This window comes from Beta vulgaris, chromosome 2 (genome assembly GCF_026745355.1).
Source record: "Beta vulgaris subsp. vulgaris cultivar EL10 chromosome 2, EL10.2, whole genome shotgun sequence".
NCBI lineage: Eukaryota > Viridiplantae > Streptophyta > Magnoliopsida > Caryophyllales > Amaranthaceae > Beta > Beta vulgaris.
Window position 1 is genome coordinate 7,288,439 of NC_079203.1, and position 18,386 is coordinate 7,306,824.

The 18,386-nt window shown below is 35.1% G+C and overlaps 1 protein-coding gene across 1 annotated transcript; it reads left to right on the forward strand.

Moving 5' to 3' along the window:
• The first annotated feature begins 8,180 nt into the window (after positions 1 to 8,180).
• LOC104887503 (annexin-like protein RJ4) lies at positions 8,181 to 10,992 on the forward strand. Its single transcript, XM_010672145.4, has 6 exons — positions 8,181 to 8,342; positions 8,478 to 8,623; positions 9,466 to 9,678; positions 10,001 to 10,213; positions 10,382 to 10,471; positions 10,602 to 10,992. Exons 1-6 carry the CDS (start codon positions 8,270 to 8,272, stop codon positions 10,806 to 10,808), a joined length of 942 nt encoding a protein of 313 aa, XP_010670447.1. The 5' UTR covers positions 8,181 to 8,269; the 3' UTR covers positions 10,809 to 10,992.
• The last annotated feature ends 7,394 nt before the right edge of the window (positions 10,993 to 18,386 follow it).

The following is an 18,386-nucleotide window of genomic DNA, read 5'->3' on the forward strand; positions in this document are numbered from 1 at the left end:
TTATTAGCTTATTATGTGTATTCCCCGGGTTACTGGACTGTGTTACCCTTTACCACGTCAGCGATAACTTTGTAATTTGGTTATCCACATTATATATTTAACAGCTAAGCACATAAATGTGGGTCCCATACCAATGAGATTGAGTTAGGGTGAGTTTATTCCTCAGACCCAAATCCAACCTTTAGACTGTGCCACATCAGTTTTCCATTAATTTTTATCTACTTTTTATTCTTCAGACTCACTCTAGACTCTTTCTAGTTTTACACTTTATTCCCCAAACTCACTCCAGACTCTCTACCAAAAGTTGAATATATTATTTTATATAACATTTATACAGTTATTTGCATTCAAGGAAGACAAAAAAAAAGAAAAATAACTTGTGGGGCCCATAACTAAGTCTGAGATTGAGTTTGGGAAACCAAAACTCAATCCCAGACTCAGCTTTACAATTCATGAGATTATTGGCAGTCTGGAAGCAAACTCACCAAAGTCTGCGGTGAGACTATGGGCTCCAGACTACCGATATTCTCACTCTTAGGATCCACTGAAAACTTATATTAAAGGTGCGTTCTCTTCAACTTATTGGCCCGAACTTATTTGAACTTATCTGAATTGAACTTATTGAACCTGAACTGAACTTATTAAACCTGATTGGACTTGATTCAACTTATTGGACCTGATTGGAACTTATTGGACCTGATTGAAATTTATTGACCTAATTGAAACTTATTAAACCTTATTGTCGCTGATTGAAACTTATTAGACCTTATTGGACCTGATTGAAACTTATTAGACCTTTTTGGACCTGATTGAAACTTATTTGACCTTATTAGACAAAAAAATTGACGAGTAATATAAATGGCGCCCTTTTCTCTTCTCCCGACTCCCTTCTCCTTCCCAAACGAACCACCACCACCATTTGCGTCCACCACCAATTGCGCCCACCACGAACCACATCTTTGTCACCTCTTCGTTGCTTCACCACCATCGCTTCACGAACCACGAAGACGAACAAACGAAACAAAGACCACGAACCACCATCGCATAGACGAAGACGAAGACGAAGACGAAGAGACGAAACAAAGACTAAGAATGAAGATGATGAATGTAATTTTGCATGTAATTTAGGGTTTAAATTTTTGATTTTGTTTGATTTATTTATATTTTTTCGATTTTTCAGTTTTAATTTATATTGTTCGACATTTTTAATTATTTAATTATAGTTTATGGTTTTGCCCAATATTTTTCGATTATCAGATTTTTTTATTATGTATGTATAGATTAGTATAATTTAGTTACTTAATATTTCGTTTCAATTTAATTACGTTGCCAATTTTCATTATTCCTTTTCAATTTGGCGCTGTTGTTATATCGTTTCCGCTGCTAAATTTCGGTATTATATCGTTTCGCTTTTGTAACTTTTTTTTTTATTTTTCGAAAACAACACAATCTGATGCGGTCATGTTAAGAATCTCATTAGATTCTTATTATACTGATGCGGTTTTTAACCGCATCAGATTTTTTTGGTAGCTGATGCGGGCCCATCTGATGCGGACCAAAATCGCATCTGTAAGCATGGTTTTGACCGCATCAGATGGGATTTTTTTCCACTAGTGGAACCTGGTGAATTAATTTTTGGTTTAACAAAAGAGTAACAGATGGTTGACAACAGGGGTAATTGGATGCATTAACATACATGAAACTCAGGGATAGCTGGTGAAATTGGAAAATTACGAGGGAATTTATAAAAAGTCGGGGATACTTGGTGAAATTTCTGTAATATTAATTACATCAGTCACTGAATGTATGGATTATAAGCCACTTTTAAATTATTCTTAATATATAATAAAACTTGAAATCATGAGCTAATATTCACACCATGATTTTAGGAGAAATATCTTAAAATCTTAAATTTATAAAACAAAAGAAATCCCCGTACATATTACACGAGTTAAAAAACTAGCAAGTGTATGCATAATATATCATACTTAATTGTTTAATGACAAGATCAATAGTGTAAATGAAACGTTGATTCTAATTATCCAACATTTGGGCCGTTCGCTTAAATTAATCATAACTTTTGATTATTTTTTAAATAATCTGACCTTCTAGCACGATCCACTCATATTGAACTATGACCTGTTGAAACAAGTTGGTGACCGTTATAATAGGTTAATTATTGGACATGTATCTTGTTCTAATTCGTTTTAATCTAATCAAATAATTTTAATTTTAATTAAAATAACTAAAACAAATAACCGCTAACCACACCACCCAACAACACCCCCACTGCCAACAACCCCCATTTCGCCCCACACCACCCAACAACACCCCTACCACCACCACTGCCAACAACCCCCATCTCTCCCCACACAACCGCACTACTACCAGCCACCATACAACCGCACTACTACCAACCACCACCAAATCTCTGCACAACCTGCCCCATGCCCTCTTATTCTCCCCCATTTTCAAATTCACTCATAAAATTTCAACTCTGAAACTTAACAATCTATTTTTTTATTTTCCGGCGACATGGAACCACACCAGGAAAACCCATCACCACCAACAAAAACGCGGAGAGAGAATCAGATCCAGATTCAAGGACCACAACCCAACCCACTTAATATCCACAATGATTCTCACAAAATATAAAAAAAAAAACCAACAATGGCACCTAAACCCCTTGCTTCACCTCCTTTACCGACAACTGGGAACCAACCCATAATAATCTACTCAACTTCCCCAAAACCCATCGTCGCAGAACCCTTGAGTCCATATTTTCCGGCAAAACTCCGGTGTCTCCGGCGGCGAGATTTGCATCGATTGATAGAACGAGTCCAAGAGTGTGTGTGTGTGTGAGAGAGAGAGAGTGTGTGTGTGTGAGAGAAAGAATAATTAATGAAGTAATTGATATGACGATGGATGGAGGAGATATGATGGGGTTGATTCGATCGATGTGGTAGGGCAGGTGGCGTCGTGTCGGACTATCGGGGTTGGGGTGTTTGGTGTTGTTTGCGGGGCGTGGGGGAAGGGATGGGGCATTGGTGAGTACTTAGGGGTGGTGAGTGAGAGGAAGAAAGTGAGGGAGGTGAGAGAGAGAGAGAGAGAAACAAAGATATTACTAGAGTAGAAAAATGGGGAAAAAAGAAACAAAAGAACATAGAAATATTTAATTTTACGATTTCATATGAGCGGTTCAATATAAGCGGATCGTGTTATAAGGTCAGATCGTTAAAAAAATAATCGAAAGATGGGATTTGATAGGCGTGTCGCGCACCTAATAAAAGTAATTTCCTAACTAATCTCCTAACTATGTAGCAGGAAAAGTCAAGGTCGAATCCACAGGGACAAACAATATCAAACACTAGAAATCTCGACTCAATTTAACTAAACAAGTGGCAACAATGATGAAAAAGGTGTTGAACTAATTCTAACACTAAACTATGACAACTACTAAGAACACACAAGATATAATCAATCAATAAAGACATCTAGGATTAAGTATCCCCACTAGCATGAACAATACATGAATAATTTTCATCCTAATAAACATAATCAATGATTCAAAAGGAGTAATGCACTCTATAACTACCAAAGATCTCTCCCGAGTACCAATGGCTACTCTAAACAAGCAATCAAACCTATTCCCATGGAATCATGCAAGAAAGAGACGTTAAACATGGCATCACAAATAAATTCCTAGTAATCTTATCTACTTATTCCCATAGAGATATTCATACTCTTGATTGATTCAACAAATCCATCTAGATTCAATTCCCATTGAAAACAAGACATAAGGAATCAATTCAAAACCATCTATCCTTAGTATGATAATGAAAATAAACACAATTCAATCAAGCAAGAATAATTAATCACATCAAATTGGTATTATAGGAGGGATTCATGCATTAATCATTGTTAGGGTTCAACTTAACCCTAGATAATAAAACTACTCACTCATAATTGAAATAACAAAGCAAATAATAAATAAATTGAAAGACATAATAATAATAAAGGAAAAGAAGAGATTAGAAAAACTTAGTCTATACTTGAATGAATCAAACTTGTAGAAATCGATGTTCAATAATGGAGTGCCTCTCAATAACTCTCTAAAAAGCAGTCGTCTATTCTCTAAAAACAAAACGTAGTCTTTTCAATTCTGAAAAGATAAGTATTTATATGTCCATCAAAACTGACACAACACACGCTCAAAAAGGTCTAAAAAGAGTCTCGCCCGATCGGGCCCGAGCGGTTTTCAGGTACATAATTTCTTCGTCGTGCCTGACCGGGCGCCTTCCAGTAGCTTAAATCTCACTTGCCTCGCCTCGCCCGATCGACCCGGGCGGACTTCTCCCGGTCGGGCTCGCGAGTGGAATTCTCTTGGCTCCTTCAATCTCTGATTTTGGCTAAGTAAAGTCGCCCGACCAACCCGGATGGTCGTCATCAGCTTTTGACGCCCACATCCGATCTTCAAAACATCATAATTTCTGCGTTAATTGTCGGAATTAAGCAAATGACCATTCCTTGGAAAGTTCTTGAACCATAGAATCCGACTCATGCAAAGTAATCGTGCTCCCAACATTACATCGCCTCTTGTAGTGGTATAAAAGAATAGGAAATGCATCAAAATACGCTAATTCCTACAATAATCAATCTGAGAACACAAATACACTACGAGGAGCACATTAGTACTAAAAGGGGCTCCGAAAAGCGCAATTAAGACCAATAATTCATGAGGGACGGGGGGTAAAAACTCTATATGAAATAGACATATCAGGATTAATTTGAGCGAACCACCCAAATGTTTGGATTATCAGAATCAATTTTTTCTAATGTAAAAGGTTGAACTTAATAAACTATCAACCCATACGTGATTCACAAATTATTAAAATAAGCGGTGTAATTTTAATATAAAATTAGACAAAGTGAAGCTACATCCTTCTAACAAGTTCATTTCCATCTAACTCTAACCCAACTCCATCCTAAACATATCGCACCAATCTAGTCGCCTCTTCTCTTCTTATTCTTTGTTACCATTTGAATCTCGAACTACATCAGGCAATTTCAAAAATAACATGGCAGTCTTTTATATAATGGATTAAACTAATCACTGAATGTATTAAACTAGTCATCCGATAGATAAAAGAATGTGAAGTTGGAATGAATTAAAGTAGTCACTAAATAGATTAACTAGTCACTATATTCATAAAGGTGGTATGTTCTCTCCTTAATACTGGACTTGAGCCCTTGCCTGATATTTAAACTAAAAATATGAGGTCTTTTATAAAATTAATTGTACGTAATTCGAGATCATTAAGCATAATTCACAAGTTGTTTCTCTGCTCAATAAAATAAAACAAATTATAAAGATGGTTGTTTTTTTGACTCATTTCAATTTTTGGTTCCAATTTCCAAGTATACCGTATGGGTAGTATCCCAAGTCTACTGTTGGAAAGATCTTACTGTCCGCCATAAAATCCTCTAGGACGCAAACTCACTATACCGGATCAAACCATCCTAAGTAACGGACCGGGATAACACCCGCGGCCACGAAAAGGACAAAATAAGGGAATTATCCATCCAGTTAGACTCACTTCAGACATACACGTGTCACATGATTACACATCCTGTCAGATAAATAGTACTCTCATAAATAGCCAAACGGTACTATTATGCAAGTACATTATCTCACTTACTAAAAATAACTTACCTCTCCCTCTCTAGCTTTCTCTCTAATCCTTAGCAGACATTTACTAACTTGAGCATCGGAGGGAGTTTCCTCGCATTCTCCCGAGGATAGCTCACGTTTGTTCTCTTGTAGTTCATCAGTCTCCGACAACCCTCGATCACTGACGGACTTCTCAAGAGTCCGCAACCCTTTCAACATTGAAAGACTAGCCTTCATATGCACGCGATGCGTGCGTTAATTTTAAAATTTGTTATTTCATTAGATACTCCATTAATACTTTATTTATGATTAAACTTAAATGTGAAAAATTCAACAGTTAGATGAATTTAGATATATTAATTCGCTAATAATGTAAAAAAAATAAAAAGGTTGTGATTGATTGTTAACATTAATTTTTTGTGAATGAATATTGAACAGAAAGAACAAAAATAATGAGTTGGTTTAACTGGATTAAAGAGTATCAAAGGTAGTGAATGTTCAGACTTTTCATGTACACGTTATGTATGCCATCTTTTTTATAAGGTGTAAATATTTTGTCCATTTAATTTTTGATTGAAGTATTTGATGCATATACCATTTTAAACTTGTTTTAAATGGCAAGTTGGAATGAGACTTTTAAATGATTTGCTTTTGTAATTTTTTTCATTCCATTAATTAGATCGTTAAGGGTATTTTAGGCACTTCAAAAGAGGACACCACACCTCCTCCCTTGGCTTATATAATAGAGATATACAATGTTACAGTTGCCAGAAATAAATCAACCGGACACCCAACCCACAGAATTGGTTCCGGGTCTAAAACGGTTTCGGACTATATGTGTTCACACTACGTAGTAAGATAAAGAAAGAACGAACAAACAAACAAATAAGACATTTAGACACCAACAATCTTCGTGGAAATTGTGTTTTCTTAGTATACATATGCATTATGAATTATGATACTATACTATTCATGTGTTCACACTAATGTCAGATGCTTTTTTTTGTTTGTTTTTATAAAGCATGTCAGAAGTAATTAAGATAATGACTCATGAGTCATGAATAAGCTTTTCTACGTTATACCTCATTACAATGACTCCCCACCTAATGCTTGAACAACTCACGTTGATTGAGCCGCTAAGTATTACCTTATTTAGCATTTAATTTGGTACTATTACCAATTTTTGAAAGCAATTAAACCCGATAACGTACCATATTTGTCTGTATTTCTGACTTTCTGTAACGCTCCTCTGTGTAATTGCCAAATGTACTGAATACCTCAGCAGATTTTATGGCCAGTCACCTAACCCACCCTCTACAAATTTGGACCTATTGATTAAGTTCTCTGTGTAACATATAAATGATCTTATATTTCAATTCAATTTTTTCTTTTCAATTCTGGCTAGTAGCTACAAGGCTCATAGACCAATTGATCTATGGTTGGACTTCAAGTGTTGCACCACTTTTATTTTTGAAAATTTTATCTTAAGAGCTACTAGTTTTGTATGCACACGACATGCAAAAACAAATAAAATGTCAATTGCGTAATAATATATACGTAAAATAATTGTTCATAAAATTCATTGTATATTTTTTTTTTTGAAACCAATAAATCAAGGATGATGTAAATATTTTTGTTAATTGAGGGTATAATGGTAAAATATGGTGAATTTGTATTTTATTACTTAAGGGTATAAAAAGGTTTATCATTTTTGGTGTCCCCCTCCTCTTCCCTTATATAATAGAGATTTGCATTTTGTATCCATCGATGCTCACTTTTGAACCAATATTAATCTGCTAGATAGCTTAATGATGTTTTTGGATAAGTTAAAATAGGTTTTGAAAAAATTAAAATGATTTCAAAAGTTTACATTAGTTCCAATAAGTTAAAAAAAATGAGACTACGAAGTATAAATTTATAATGCCGCCTGAATTCAAAAAAAAAATATCATGGTATTGTGTTCACATAGCAAAGTGACAAATAACAACAAGTGGATACGAGTATCATACATGTTGTGTGAACGCTCATGTAAGTAGCACCATTTCCTTTCTCGTCCGATTGTATGAGACGTTATTTTTTGTTCTAGCTTAATAAAATATAAAATATAATAATTATAAGTTAAATACAACAAGAATAAGTTAAGAAATAAAATAAGCTAACATCTTTAATTCAACAAAAATAAGTTATAGTATTGAGCAATAATAATAAGTGTGTTAAGTAAATTTTTAATAGAGTTATTTTGTAAAGTAAAGATAATTACATTAAACAAAAACAAGTAGCGGAGATGACAAGCCGTGCGCGTCTTCTAAAACAAGCCCTAGTTTCAACACTAAGAACGTGTTCTTTTGGACTAACTTAAACTGAGTTGAAACTAATGAGAAAATTTGTCTAAACGGATGAACTAAATTGAATTTTCATTAATTCAGTCCAAAAATACTAGGCATAGCATAGCTAAGAAATTTGTAAGTATTATAGGAGTAATTGTTATTATAAATAGTGAGAGGGGGGATATTAGTGGGACTTGAGACGAGAGAAAAAAATCCGCCATCGTTACATAAAATAAGAAAATCTTTTGTTAAAAAAGAAAGCATCATAAGAATGGCCACCCTCATTGCTCCAGACCATGCTGATCCTTTTGCTGATGCTGAGGCCCTCCACAAAGCATGCAAAGGTCATCATCCATCCATACATCATCATCATCATATCATCAACATCATCATCACCAACATCATCATCATCATCATCATTTATATTTTGCTATATATATTTTCTGATATGAATTTGCATGCATGGTGATAAAATGCAGGATGGGGAACTAATGAGAAGGGTATCATAGAAGTAATTGGTCACAGAAATGCAGGTCAAAGGAAGTTCATCAAGGAGGCTTATGAACAGAACTTCAATGAAAATCTTATTAGGCGTTTTGAGAAAGAGCTTTCTGGGGATTTTGAGGTTCGTTATACTTCTAAAATCATCATCAGTCATACTCTATGGTTTTTCATGATTTTTATATCTTTTTTTGATAATAAATTTTAAATTGTGAGAGTTGACACTTCGTTTTGGTAGGGTCATGTTTCTTGAGAGTTGAGATAGTATATAGTTATTGAATTTGTCTTAAAAACTTTTGAGACAACCTAAAAACTTTTCTCAAACATTATAATTAAAAATGCACCAATATGATCTTCCATTAATTATTTTTTTATATGAAAATTTTGACCTTAAGTGTCACAAATTGTTATAAATAGTATATAGTTATTGAATTTGTCTTAAAATCATTCAACTCAGCTTATTTTCAGTTTAATTCGATTCGATTCGTTTCAATTCAGTTCAGTTCAGCTATTTTAAGCCGATGAGAACATGTCCTAAGATTCGTGTTAGAGCTATAATGCCTAAATCGATTGCTGCTAGCTATCAATAAATCTTGGTTCCATTCTTGTTAGATTTAATTATTTCTTTGTATATAAACCATAGACTAGGTTATTTTGTGTACAAATTAGGTTGTAATGTTTTTAAGGGTGTCAATCTGGGCCAATTAAGGCCTTGTAGACATGCTTAAGCTTTAATGATTTTCTTATCTATACGGAAAAATAAAAAAGTACTATCGTTCAACATTCTCTTAGAAGATTGTGTCAATGAAGTATCGAATGAGAAGATAAGTTAATAATTAACGTTTATGTAAAAGGAGATGGTGAAAATGGACGATTATTTTGGGACAAATGGAGTATATAGAATTGATTTTAACTATGTACGAATACTAATTAATTAATCTCATGGTATTATGTATGGTTTTTTAGAGAGCTGTGTACCGATGGATGTTAGACCCCTTGGATCGGGAAGCTGTTTTAGCGAATGTTGCTCTTAAGAAATCAGATTACAAAGTTATCATTGAGCTTTCTTGCATTCCATCTACGGAGGAGCTCTTGGCGATCAAACGAGCCTACCAAGCTCGATACAAGCATAGCTTGGAGGAAGATATCGCTTCTCACTTCTCCGGTGACATGCGCAAGGCAAGTTCTTTTAATCCCTTTTCGATCCATCGATTTTACATTAAGAGTCTGTTTGGTACACGATAATAAAATGTGGTAATGACAATGAACTTTGGCCTTAATTATTTGTGACAGAAGTCTCATTATCATCATTGAACTTTGCCTTGATCATATATGATCAATGAGTATTTCTACAAAAAATAGTGACATGTTTGTGAATGAGTTTCATGGCAATAGACATCGACAAGGGGATATTCTTGCAAACTTACACTTTAGTACTACTCTATTCTGTCATTGCGCGTAAATTATCATTATAACACTAAAAATTTCGATATTGTTGCAGTTGTTGCTTCTGCTGGTTAGTGTTTATAGGTACGAAACAGAGGTGACCGAGCCCAAACTTGTGGAGACTGAGGCCGAAATCCTGCACAAGTGTATCAAGGACAAGGCCTATAACCATGATGAGATAGTAAGGATCCTTACCACAAGGAGCAAGGCTCACCTTACTGCCACCTTTTACCGATTCAGAGACGTTTACAGCACTCCCATCACTAAGGTAAACTAACAATACATGCTAGTGATACATTGTTTTCATCAGTACAATTTTCGTGATTCAGTATACAATAGTCATGAACGGAAAAAAAAAGTAATGATCATGCAAAATATGATTTAAATTTTCATCTAAGCTACCCTAATGGTGAAAATTTGCATTTGTTTTGGACAGTTTTTGGCTTCTGATCAAGACAAGGACTTTGTATCCGCGCTTCAAACTGCAATCCGATGCATTAAGTCCCCTCTTAAGTACCTGGAGAGGGTAATTTCTCTTCTTCGCTTGTTTAAGTTCTATATAGACCCTTTTGTTAGTAGAACATTTTTGTTTTTGTTGATGTTGTTGGTTTGAAGTGTTGCAATTTTGATTGATAGATATGTTTGTGAATTGATAGGTATTGAGCGATGCAATCAAGAAGCGAGGAACCGACGAGGATGCATTGACAAGGGTGATAGTCACAAGAGCTGAGAAGGATTTGGGTGAGATCAAGGAGTTATTCTACAAGAGAAACAGTGTGACACTAGAGCATGCTGTGGCTAAGGAAACTCGTGGAGATTATGAGAACTTCCTCCTTACTCTGCTGGGAAAAGAGCATCATTAAACCATAAGATCATATGTAATTTGCTCTCCGGCCATTTGCAGTGTCATTTATTAGCTTGTTTTATGTGAATCTTGTTGGACATCAGTCTTGACAAGGCTTTATGCATTTTTCTCCCCCTTATGTGTGTGCGCTATGTATTGCTCAGGAATTTGATGATATGAAATGGATTACCATTTGAGTTTTATATTTTGGTTTAACCTGTTTGAGACCAAGTCATGGAGGTGAATTTGTCTTCTTCTCAACTTATTTTGATTTATTTTATAAAATATAAGTAACTTAAGTTTTAGTGAGTTATAAAAACGAGTTACAATAAATTCATATACTCAAAAGTAGTGAAATAGGATAAAGTTTTAGGCCTATACCTTGGTTAACTTGACTATTTCCTAAAAGCAGTCTTTTAATAACTTCGAATGAGCAAAAAGTAGCATCATATCGTCAATGTGCAAATATGTTTTTGGTATTACCTTTATTGAGAGAATAAAATGTGTTAAAATTAGCCAAATGTTAAAAGGGCCAAAGTCACAACCGTATATGGCCGAGTGTTAGATTTTGGCTAAACTCCCTTGATTGGAGTATTTTCATTATCAGATTATATAGGTTACGCCGTAAAGGATATCCTAACAATAGTAGGAAACCTAACTAGAGTAGAATTGAATTTTACAAATTATATCCAAATACAAAATATAATCCTATAGTATATTTCATATTTTATCACACCCCTGCAGTCATAGCGGGAGGAGGGCGAATACTAAGACTGGACTTGAAGTCCAAAAATGAATGTCGTGAAGACATTTAGTAAATATGACATTGAACTGATATCGAGTAGGAACATGCAAAACTCGTACGTGACTGATAACAACTTTTTCCCAAGCAGAATGGATGTGCATCTCAACATGCTTAGTGCGTTGGTGCTGTACAAGATTGCGAGATAGATAAAGAGCACTGACATTATCACAAAAAATGATGGTTGCCTGCCGGAGAGGACAATGTAACTCCAAAAGAAGATTATGTAACAAGGAGGCTTCTGCAACAAAATTAGCTATGCCGCGATACTCATCTTCAGTGCTAAATCTATATAAAGTGGGTTGTCTCTTAGACTGCCACGAAATAAAGTTATCACCAACAATAACCTGAAATAGAACGTCGAGTGTCAGGAAAATCACCCCAATATGCATCAATATAAGTAATAAGGTGCAAGTGAGTAGTAGGATATAAGTGTAACCCATGATCAATGGTATCCTAAAGTTAGAGCACCCACAATGGGGTTCCCCATTTGTAAAAATCAGCAAATAAGAACCCTCCCACCAATGGAGGTATGTCACCCATCATGAAAAAAAAAGGGGAACACCAATAAATAGGTAACCCAACCAACAATGATGGCCTATGGTGTGCTGCCATGTGGAAGAGAAAAGGGAAGCATCCCACGGAAAACAACGCTTCCCTAGATTTTAATTTGCAAAAAAAAAAAATCAGCCCACCAACCACAACATGCCATGTGTCGCTGCTTTAACTTTTACAATGGTAATATTAACGTTTATTAAAAATGCCATAACTTTTTATATATAATGAATAAAAAATAATAATTATACCAACGATCATATTTTTTTATCCTCTATAAATAGAGACCAATCTTGATATATTTTCAACACTCCAAAAAATCCATAGTTTTTCATTAAGTATTTCATAAATCTTATTTGATAATTATGGATCCCAATCATCCTAATTATAGGAATAGATATCAACTAAATGCAAATTACGAACAAAATCCAAATTCCCAACAAAATTCCAATTACCAACAAAAATTCCAATTATGGGTAAACTAGTTTAATTAAAAATAACGCTTTTTGTAATATAATATAATTAATGAATTAATCCGATTAATTATAAGGTAATTATTTAATTATAATTACCATATTTTATTTTAATTAAAATTATCTAAAATTAATGTGATAAATCAAATTATTTTATTGATATTGGTGGGGTATGGAAAGTAGGAGAGAGAAAAGGAGGTGGGGTATGAAAAAGTAGGAGAGAGAAGGTAAATGAGGAGGTTAATGAATGGACGTGTGGACTTGTGAAATGGGAAGGGTAGGTGATAAAGTTAGTGGAAAGTGATGTGGACGAATGAGATGAAGAGAGAGAAATTATGGGGATGTTAATGAATGTTGATGCTCTTAGCGCAGTATGGGTATCAAAGCATTGTAATGTGATTCCCTCGGATCATGCAAACCTGCTGAACTGCATAAGCAATATCTGGGCAAGTGAATGTATGATACTATAAAGCTCTAGCTAAACTGCGATAATGAGTAGGATTAGAGACAGATGGTCCGAAATCAGCGCTAAACTTGGAGTTAGTATCAACAGGGGTCGCTGTAGGCTTGCAGGATCTCATGCTTGCACGCTCCAAAATTTCCTATGCATATTTTTGCTGAGATGAAAACATATATGAAATAATACGTGAAACGAAAATTCCCACAAAATAGCTAAGAGGACCCATGTTTTAGAGTACTAATGAGATGATCTCGTAGAGAGTCAGGAGAAGTGCACTGGATAATATCATCAACATATAGCAAAAGATAGGCCGTGTCAGGACCATGCTTGTAGGTGAACAGGGAGGTGTCACTTTGTGCGACAACAAAACCAATATGCAGAAGGTAGTTAGCAAAACGCTGATACCAAGCACGAGGTGCCTATTTAAGACCATATATATAAAGCATTGTGCAGACGACAAACATGCATGATGAGGATATCGTTTGTCAACAAAGCCACGAGGTTGATGCATAAAAACTGTTTCCTGCAGATCACTATAATCTCCAATTCACGACCATGATTACTTTGAAAGGCTTTAATGGGACGTTCAAATTGAGTGTTAACATATGCATGTAAATCTAGAAAGGCTTGGTAATCTTTAGATTTGTAGGCAAGGGGAACAGTCCATACATAATGAATAAAATCATTAACAAGAACAAGATAATATTTATTGCCAGATTTACTACAAATAAGGGAGGTCCATAAATCAACATGAATAATATCAAAAGCAGTAGTAGTAGTACTTGTTGACTCATTAAAAGGCGATTTAATATGTTTTCCAATCTGAAAAGAGTTGCAAAAAATAGAGTCATTCTTTTTATTAAAAACTATAAATTTATTCTGCTTAAAAAAACTAATAAATTGTGCTCCTGGATGTCCTAGACGATCATGCTAAGATGTGGGTGGAAGAGCAGCAAGAAAGGGGGCTAGTCATGTAGAGGGAGGTGCTTGAGTCACAGGATAGAGGTCCTCGGAGCTCTTACATCTCGTTAATACTCCCCGTGCTATTTTAGGAAATTTTAAATTAGATGTTACACTTTTATTTTGGGTAATAATTTCTCTCTATCTCTCTCCTATCACATGTTCACATGGGACCCTTTTGTTTTTCATTCTCTCTATCTCTCTCCTCTCCAAAAATTACCTAGGAGTCCGTGATTTGAAAAGTGTAACATCTAAAAAAAACGGAGGAAGTAATTGAATTTACGCACAAAAAATAAGTTTTTAATTATTTGAGGGGCCAAGTAAACGTCACGGAGAGCTAAAGATTGGTTAGAGAGTAGTGTGGCCATAAACCCGTGATTGTATCGTTATTGCCATTACCGACTAAAATATGATTTTTAGTTCTTAAATTAAACAAGGGAAAGAGATTACCTGACGAGTGAGTCATGTGAGAGGTGGCACCGGAATCCATGTACCAATTATTATCCGGAGGTTGAAGAGTCATGGTAGAAAAGACATTGCCAAGCTCAGTTGGCATCATTGTTGGGCCATAAGCAGTCGCGCCTGCCACGTAGGCTTGGGTGACGCAAAGATCTACTGGGCCGAAGGATGGTGTGCTGGCCTGGTTTGAGGTGTTGTCGGGCATTGGGTAGGTGGGGAGGCCCACTGTTGGTGCTGCCAAGCCTGGAATGCGGTACAGGTCTGTGGATCTGAAAGTGGGCCAACCCACTGTTGGGGTGAGGGAGCAAGCAAGTCCTGCTGCTGCTGTTGTTGACCCATGGACTGGTTAGGGCGGTTGTTGTTTTCACCACGTCCACGACCCTATTGTTCCAGCCTCCCTTGTCGTTGCTGCGTTCACCCTTGCCGCTAGAATGGTTAGCGCGAGGTGGTTGCTCCTGTTGCGGATTGTTATTTTTGCGCACGGTGGAAGCCCCAGAATCAGTGGCATTAGCCACAAACGAGATTCCTTAAGGAGGAGACGCGAACGTGCAATTTCAAAGTATGGGGGAGGATTCGTTTGTTGGATCATGATTGCGACGGTGTCGAAATCCGCGTTGACTAGTCCCGAAAACAAGACGAAGCACCAATTTTTGTTCAGACACGAGTTGATCAACATTAGCGAGTTGATCACGAAGATTCTTCAATTGCTGATAATAAGCAGTGATGTCAGAAAAATTTGAAAGGTGCAAAGCATTAAATTAATTTTCAAGACAAACAACACGTGTATGTTTATTATCCTGAAAAATTGCTTTGAGGCAATCCCATGTTTCTTGAGCCGTAGAGCCACAATAGAGAATCATTTGTAAGAGATCTATAGATATTGTCCCAAAAATCCACCTTTTGACAACATAATCGAGATGTTGCCAGAGAGTTGTAGACATGTCGGTAGGGAGAGGTTTTGAGGGATCAATATGATCAAGAACATCAATCGAAAAGTTCAACCCAGTTTGAGTACTGCAACTTCCCATGATCAAAAATCAGAAGGATATATATTGTTCTTGATATTTCTGACGGACAACGCAAGATGGTAGGTAGTGTAAGCCGTGGGGGTGGAGGAGGAGGAGGTGTTTTTGGGTCGGACGGTTCACCATCGGTTGCCACGGTGGCGCAAGAAAGATGTGGCAGAAGTTAGGGGCACTCAGTTTTTAGGAGGGCCCAGTGTGAAATTAAAGGATCGAAAAAATCTTGAGAGAATTAGTATATTTGTGATATCATGTTAGATTTTGGGTAAACTTTCTTGGTTGGAGCATTTCCATTGATCAGATTATATAGGTTACACCCTAAAGGATATCCTAACAATAGCAGGAAACCTAACTAGAGTAGGAGTGAGATTTTACAAACTATATCCAAATACAAAATATAATCATAGTATATATATTTCATATTATATCAAGGAGAGATTAGATAACTTACAAGTTTTAAGGTGGTTTTTCAATGTGGGATAACTAGTCGCAACTCAGTTGTAGTTTATGTGTTTAACAAAATGTATTGAAAATAGGATTTGTTAAATATATTTTAATTTAGAGAAGGTATTGTGTCAGACCGTCCGACCATAATTTTTGGTCGGACGACTTTCAGTTGGTTTCAATTTTTTTTTTAGTTGGTTTGAAAAAAAATTCAGTTGGTTTCATTTTTTTTCAGTTGATTTCAATTTTTGTTCAGTTGGTTTTAAATTTTTTTCAGTTGGATGTAAGTTACCTCTAAATGAAAGTAACTTATCTCTAAATGAAAGTAACTTACCTCTAAATGAAAGTAAGTTACCTCTAAATGAAAGTATATAGTTTTCTCGATGGAGATAAGAGATGAAATCTGGGTCGTTGATGTTAGACATCCAATGGTAAGGATCGTCCCACGTGCGGCCATGAGCCCTGAGTTTGAATGGGGGTTTATTTGGAAGAGGTGGTCAATGGAACTAAAGGGTTTTTCATTGTGGGTCGAGAACAAAATGGCGCGAAAGAAGCGAGGAGAGAGAAGGATGGTTTTTGTGGGTTTCAATAGTTTGGTGGACATTGAAGGACTTTGGGATGAAGCCGATTGTTAGGACTTGGGAGAACTGACATTGAAGGAATTTCAGAATCTCTAATTTCTTCCGTAAATATTTTGGGCTCAGCCCGTCCGACTAAATACATTGGGTCAGACGGTCTGACCCAATAGTTTCACTTTAATTTAATGGCAAAGAGAAGTATCGTATCATATCTCAACATCCAATGCTGATAATTTCTTAATCTAATATTTGCGTATTAGACATTTAAATGTAAGTAGATCGGGCAAGAAATCCCCTCCTCAAGTATCCTCATTTCATAGAATTTGAAATCCATACCTTTGGAATAATAGAAGTATAAAGTAAGACTTGAATTCCTATATCAAATGAGTTCAACCTTACTTTGATATATGAATAATCAAGCAATTGCTCAAAAAATTTCATCCATCAATTTATTCTTTGGAGCGTACTCTTAAGTACGTAATTGGACATGAGTGATTTTTAATAAAATTCAAGATGTTATACTAATCATCTAGTCACAACTCACAAGTTCAAACTTTAGTGATATTCAATATTCATGAATCATGAACAGTCTTTTGTTTCTCTGACTAGTAACAAGCAGCTTTTGATTTGGCTAGTAGGGTCTTTCACGCGTAAGGTGGGTCTCTCTTTAAGGAGAATCTCAGATGGTGAGTTGTAGTTTGGACGTATATATATCTTTTAAAATTTCAATTTCAAAACATGGCAATAATCAAATAATGTGACATGAGGTACAATTTGACATAATGGAGCTTTTTTTTTTTTTTTCAGGGAAAAAGTAGCTAAATTACTCCAAGGACAAATTGTCCATCAACACACATAATGGAGTTACTAATAATCTACAAATAGAGTTAATAAAATTATAATACTCGTTTTGTTCTCCCTTGTTGTTTATATATATTTCATTGAAAAAATTTAATATGTTGTTGATTTGAAATTTTTTTATATTATAGAGTAATTAATAGCTTAAGTTGAAATAAATGTGTTCACACTATTTTATAATCACTTTTTATTCTTTTACCTCCTCAAACTTTTGTCTTATTGGTTGCCTAACATAGACTAACTCAAAATATTAGAATATTTATTTATAATTAATTAATCTTATTTAAATTAGTGGAATCTTTTCCATTAATTTTAAGTTGCACTGGATCCAACAATTTTAAATGGGAAAAAAAATGAAGTGAGTTTAACTAATAATGACATGAATTGCTGATCCAGTGATGCATATATATATATATGTGTGATAAAAAGTTTGCATTATTCAACTAAAAAACCGCATGTGAAATTACTTATAATAATCGCACTATCAATTTATCGTGCAAAGTGTCTAAAGAAAGACATATATAAGAGCATATAGTAAATTTAAGGAACTCCTTTTGAAAGAAAACAAGTATATGAACTAAATGACTTTGTTTCCTTTTTTTAGAAAAGGATGATTTTGTTTTATATTTTTAGATGTACCCAAGCTATATATTTTTACAGAAAATAGGAGAAATATTATTCCAACTGAAAATCTTGGGTTATGGCATGAATTCTTCTTAATTATTTATTGAGAAAATTCCATGTTATCTAACTTATTCTGAAAATTCCATGCTTATATAAAGAAGAATAACGTAAGGAACCAATTTTATTTTTAAAAGAATAGTTTTCATTTGCAAGTTTTGAGAGCAACAGGTGATAGCCTGATGGGAGACTACTTATACGAGAAATCCCCAATTTTCTCCCTTATTGAGTATTTATTTCATACATACCTCTAGTCAAATATTCGTCTTATATTTATATAAGGAAAAATATAATGCGCTATGCCG

Excerpts from the sequence above, each read along its gene's own strand:
- LOC104887503 (XM_010672145.4), top strand. The coding sequence starts at position 8,270 with ATGGCCACCCTCATTGCTCCAGACCATGCTGATCCTTTTGCTGATGCT. Across the intron at positions 8,343-8,477 it reads CCTCCACAAAGCATGCAAAG|GATGGGGAACTAATGAGAAG; the intron begins GTCATCATCCAT and ends GATAAAATGCAG. Across the intron at positions 10,472-10,601 it reads CTCTTAAGTACCTGGAGAGG|GTATTGAGCGATGCAATCAA; the intron begins GTAATTTCTCTT and ends GTGAATTGATAG.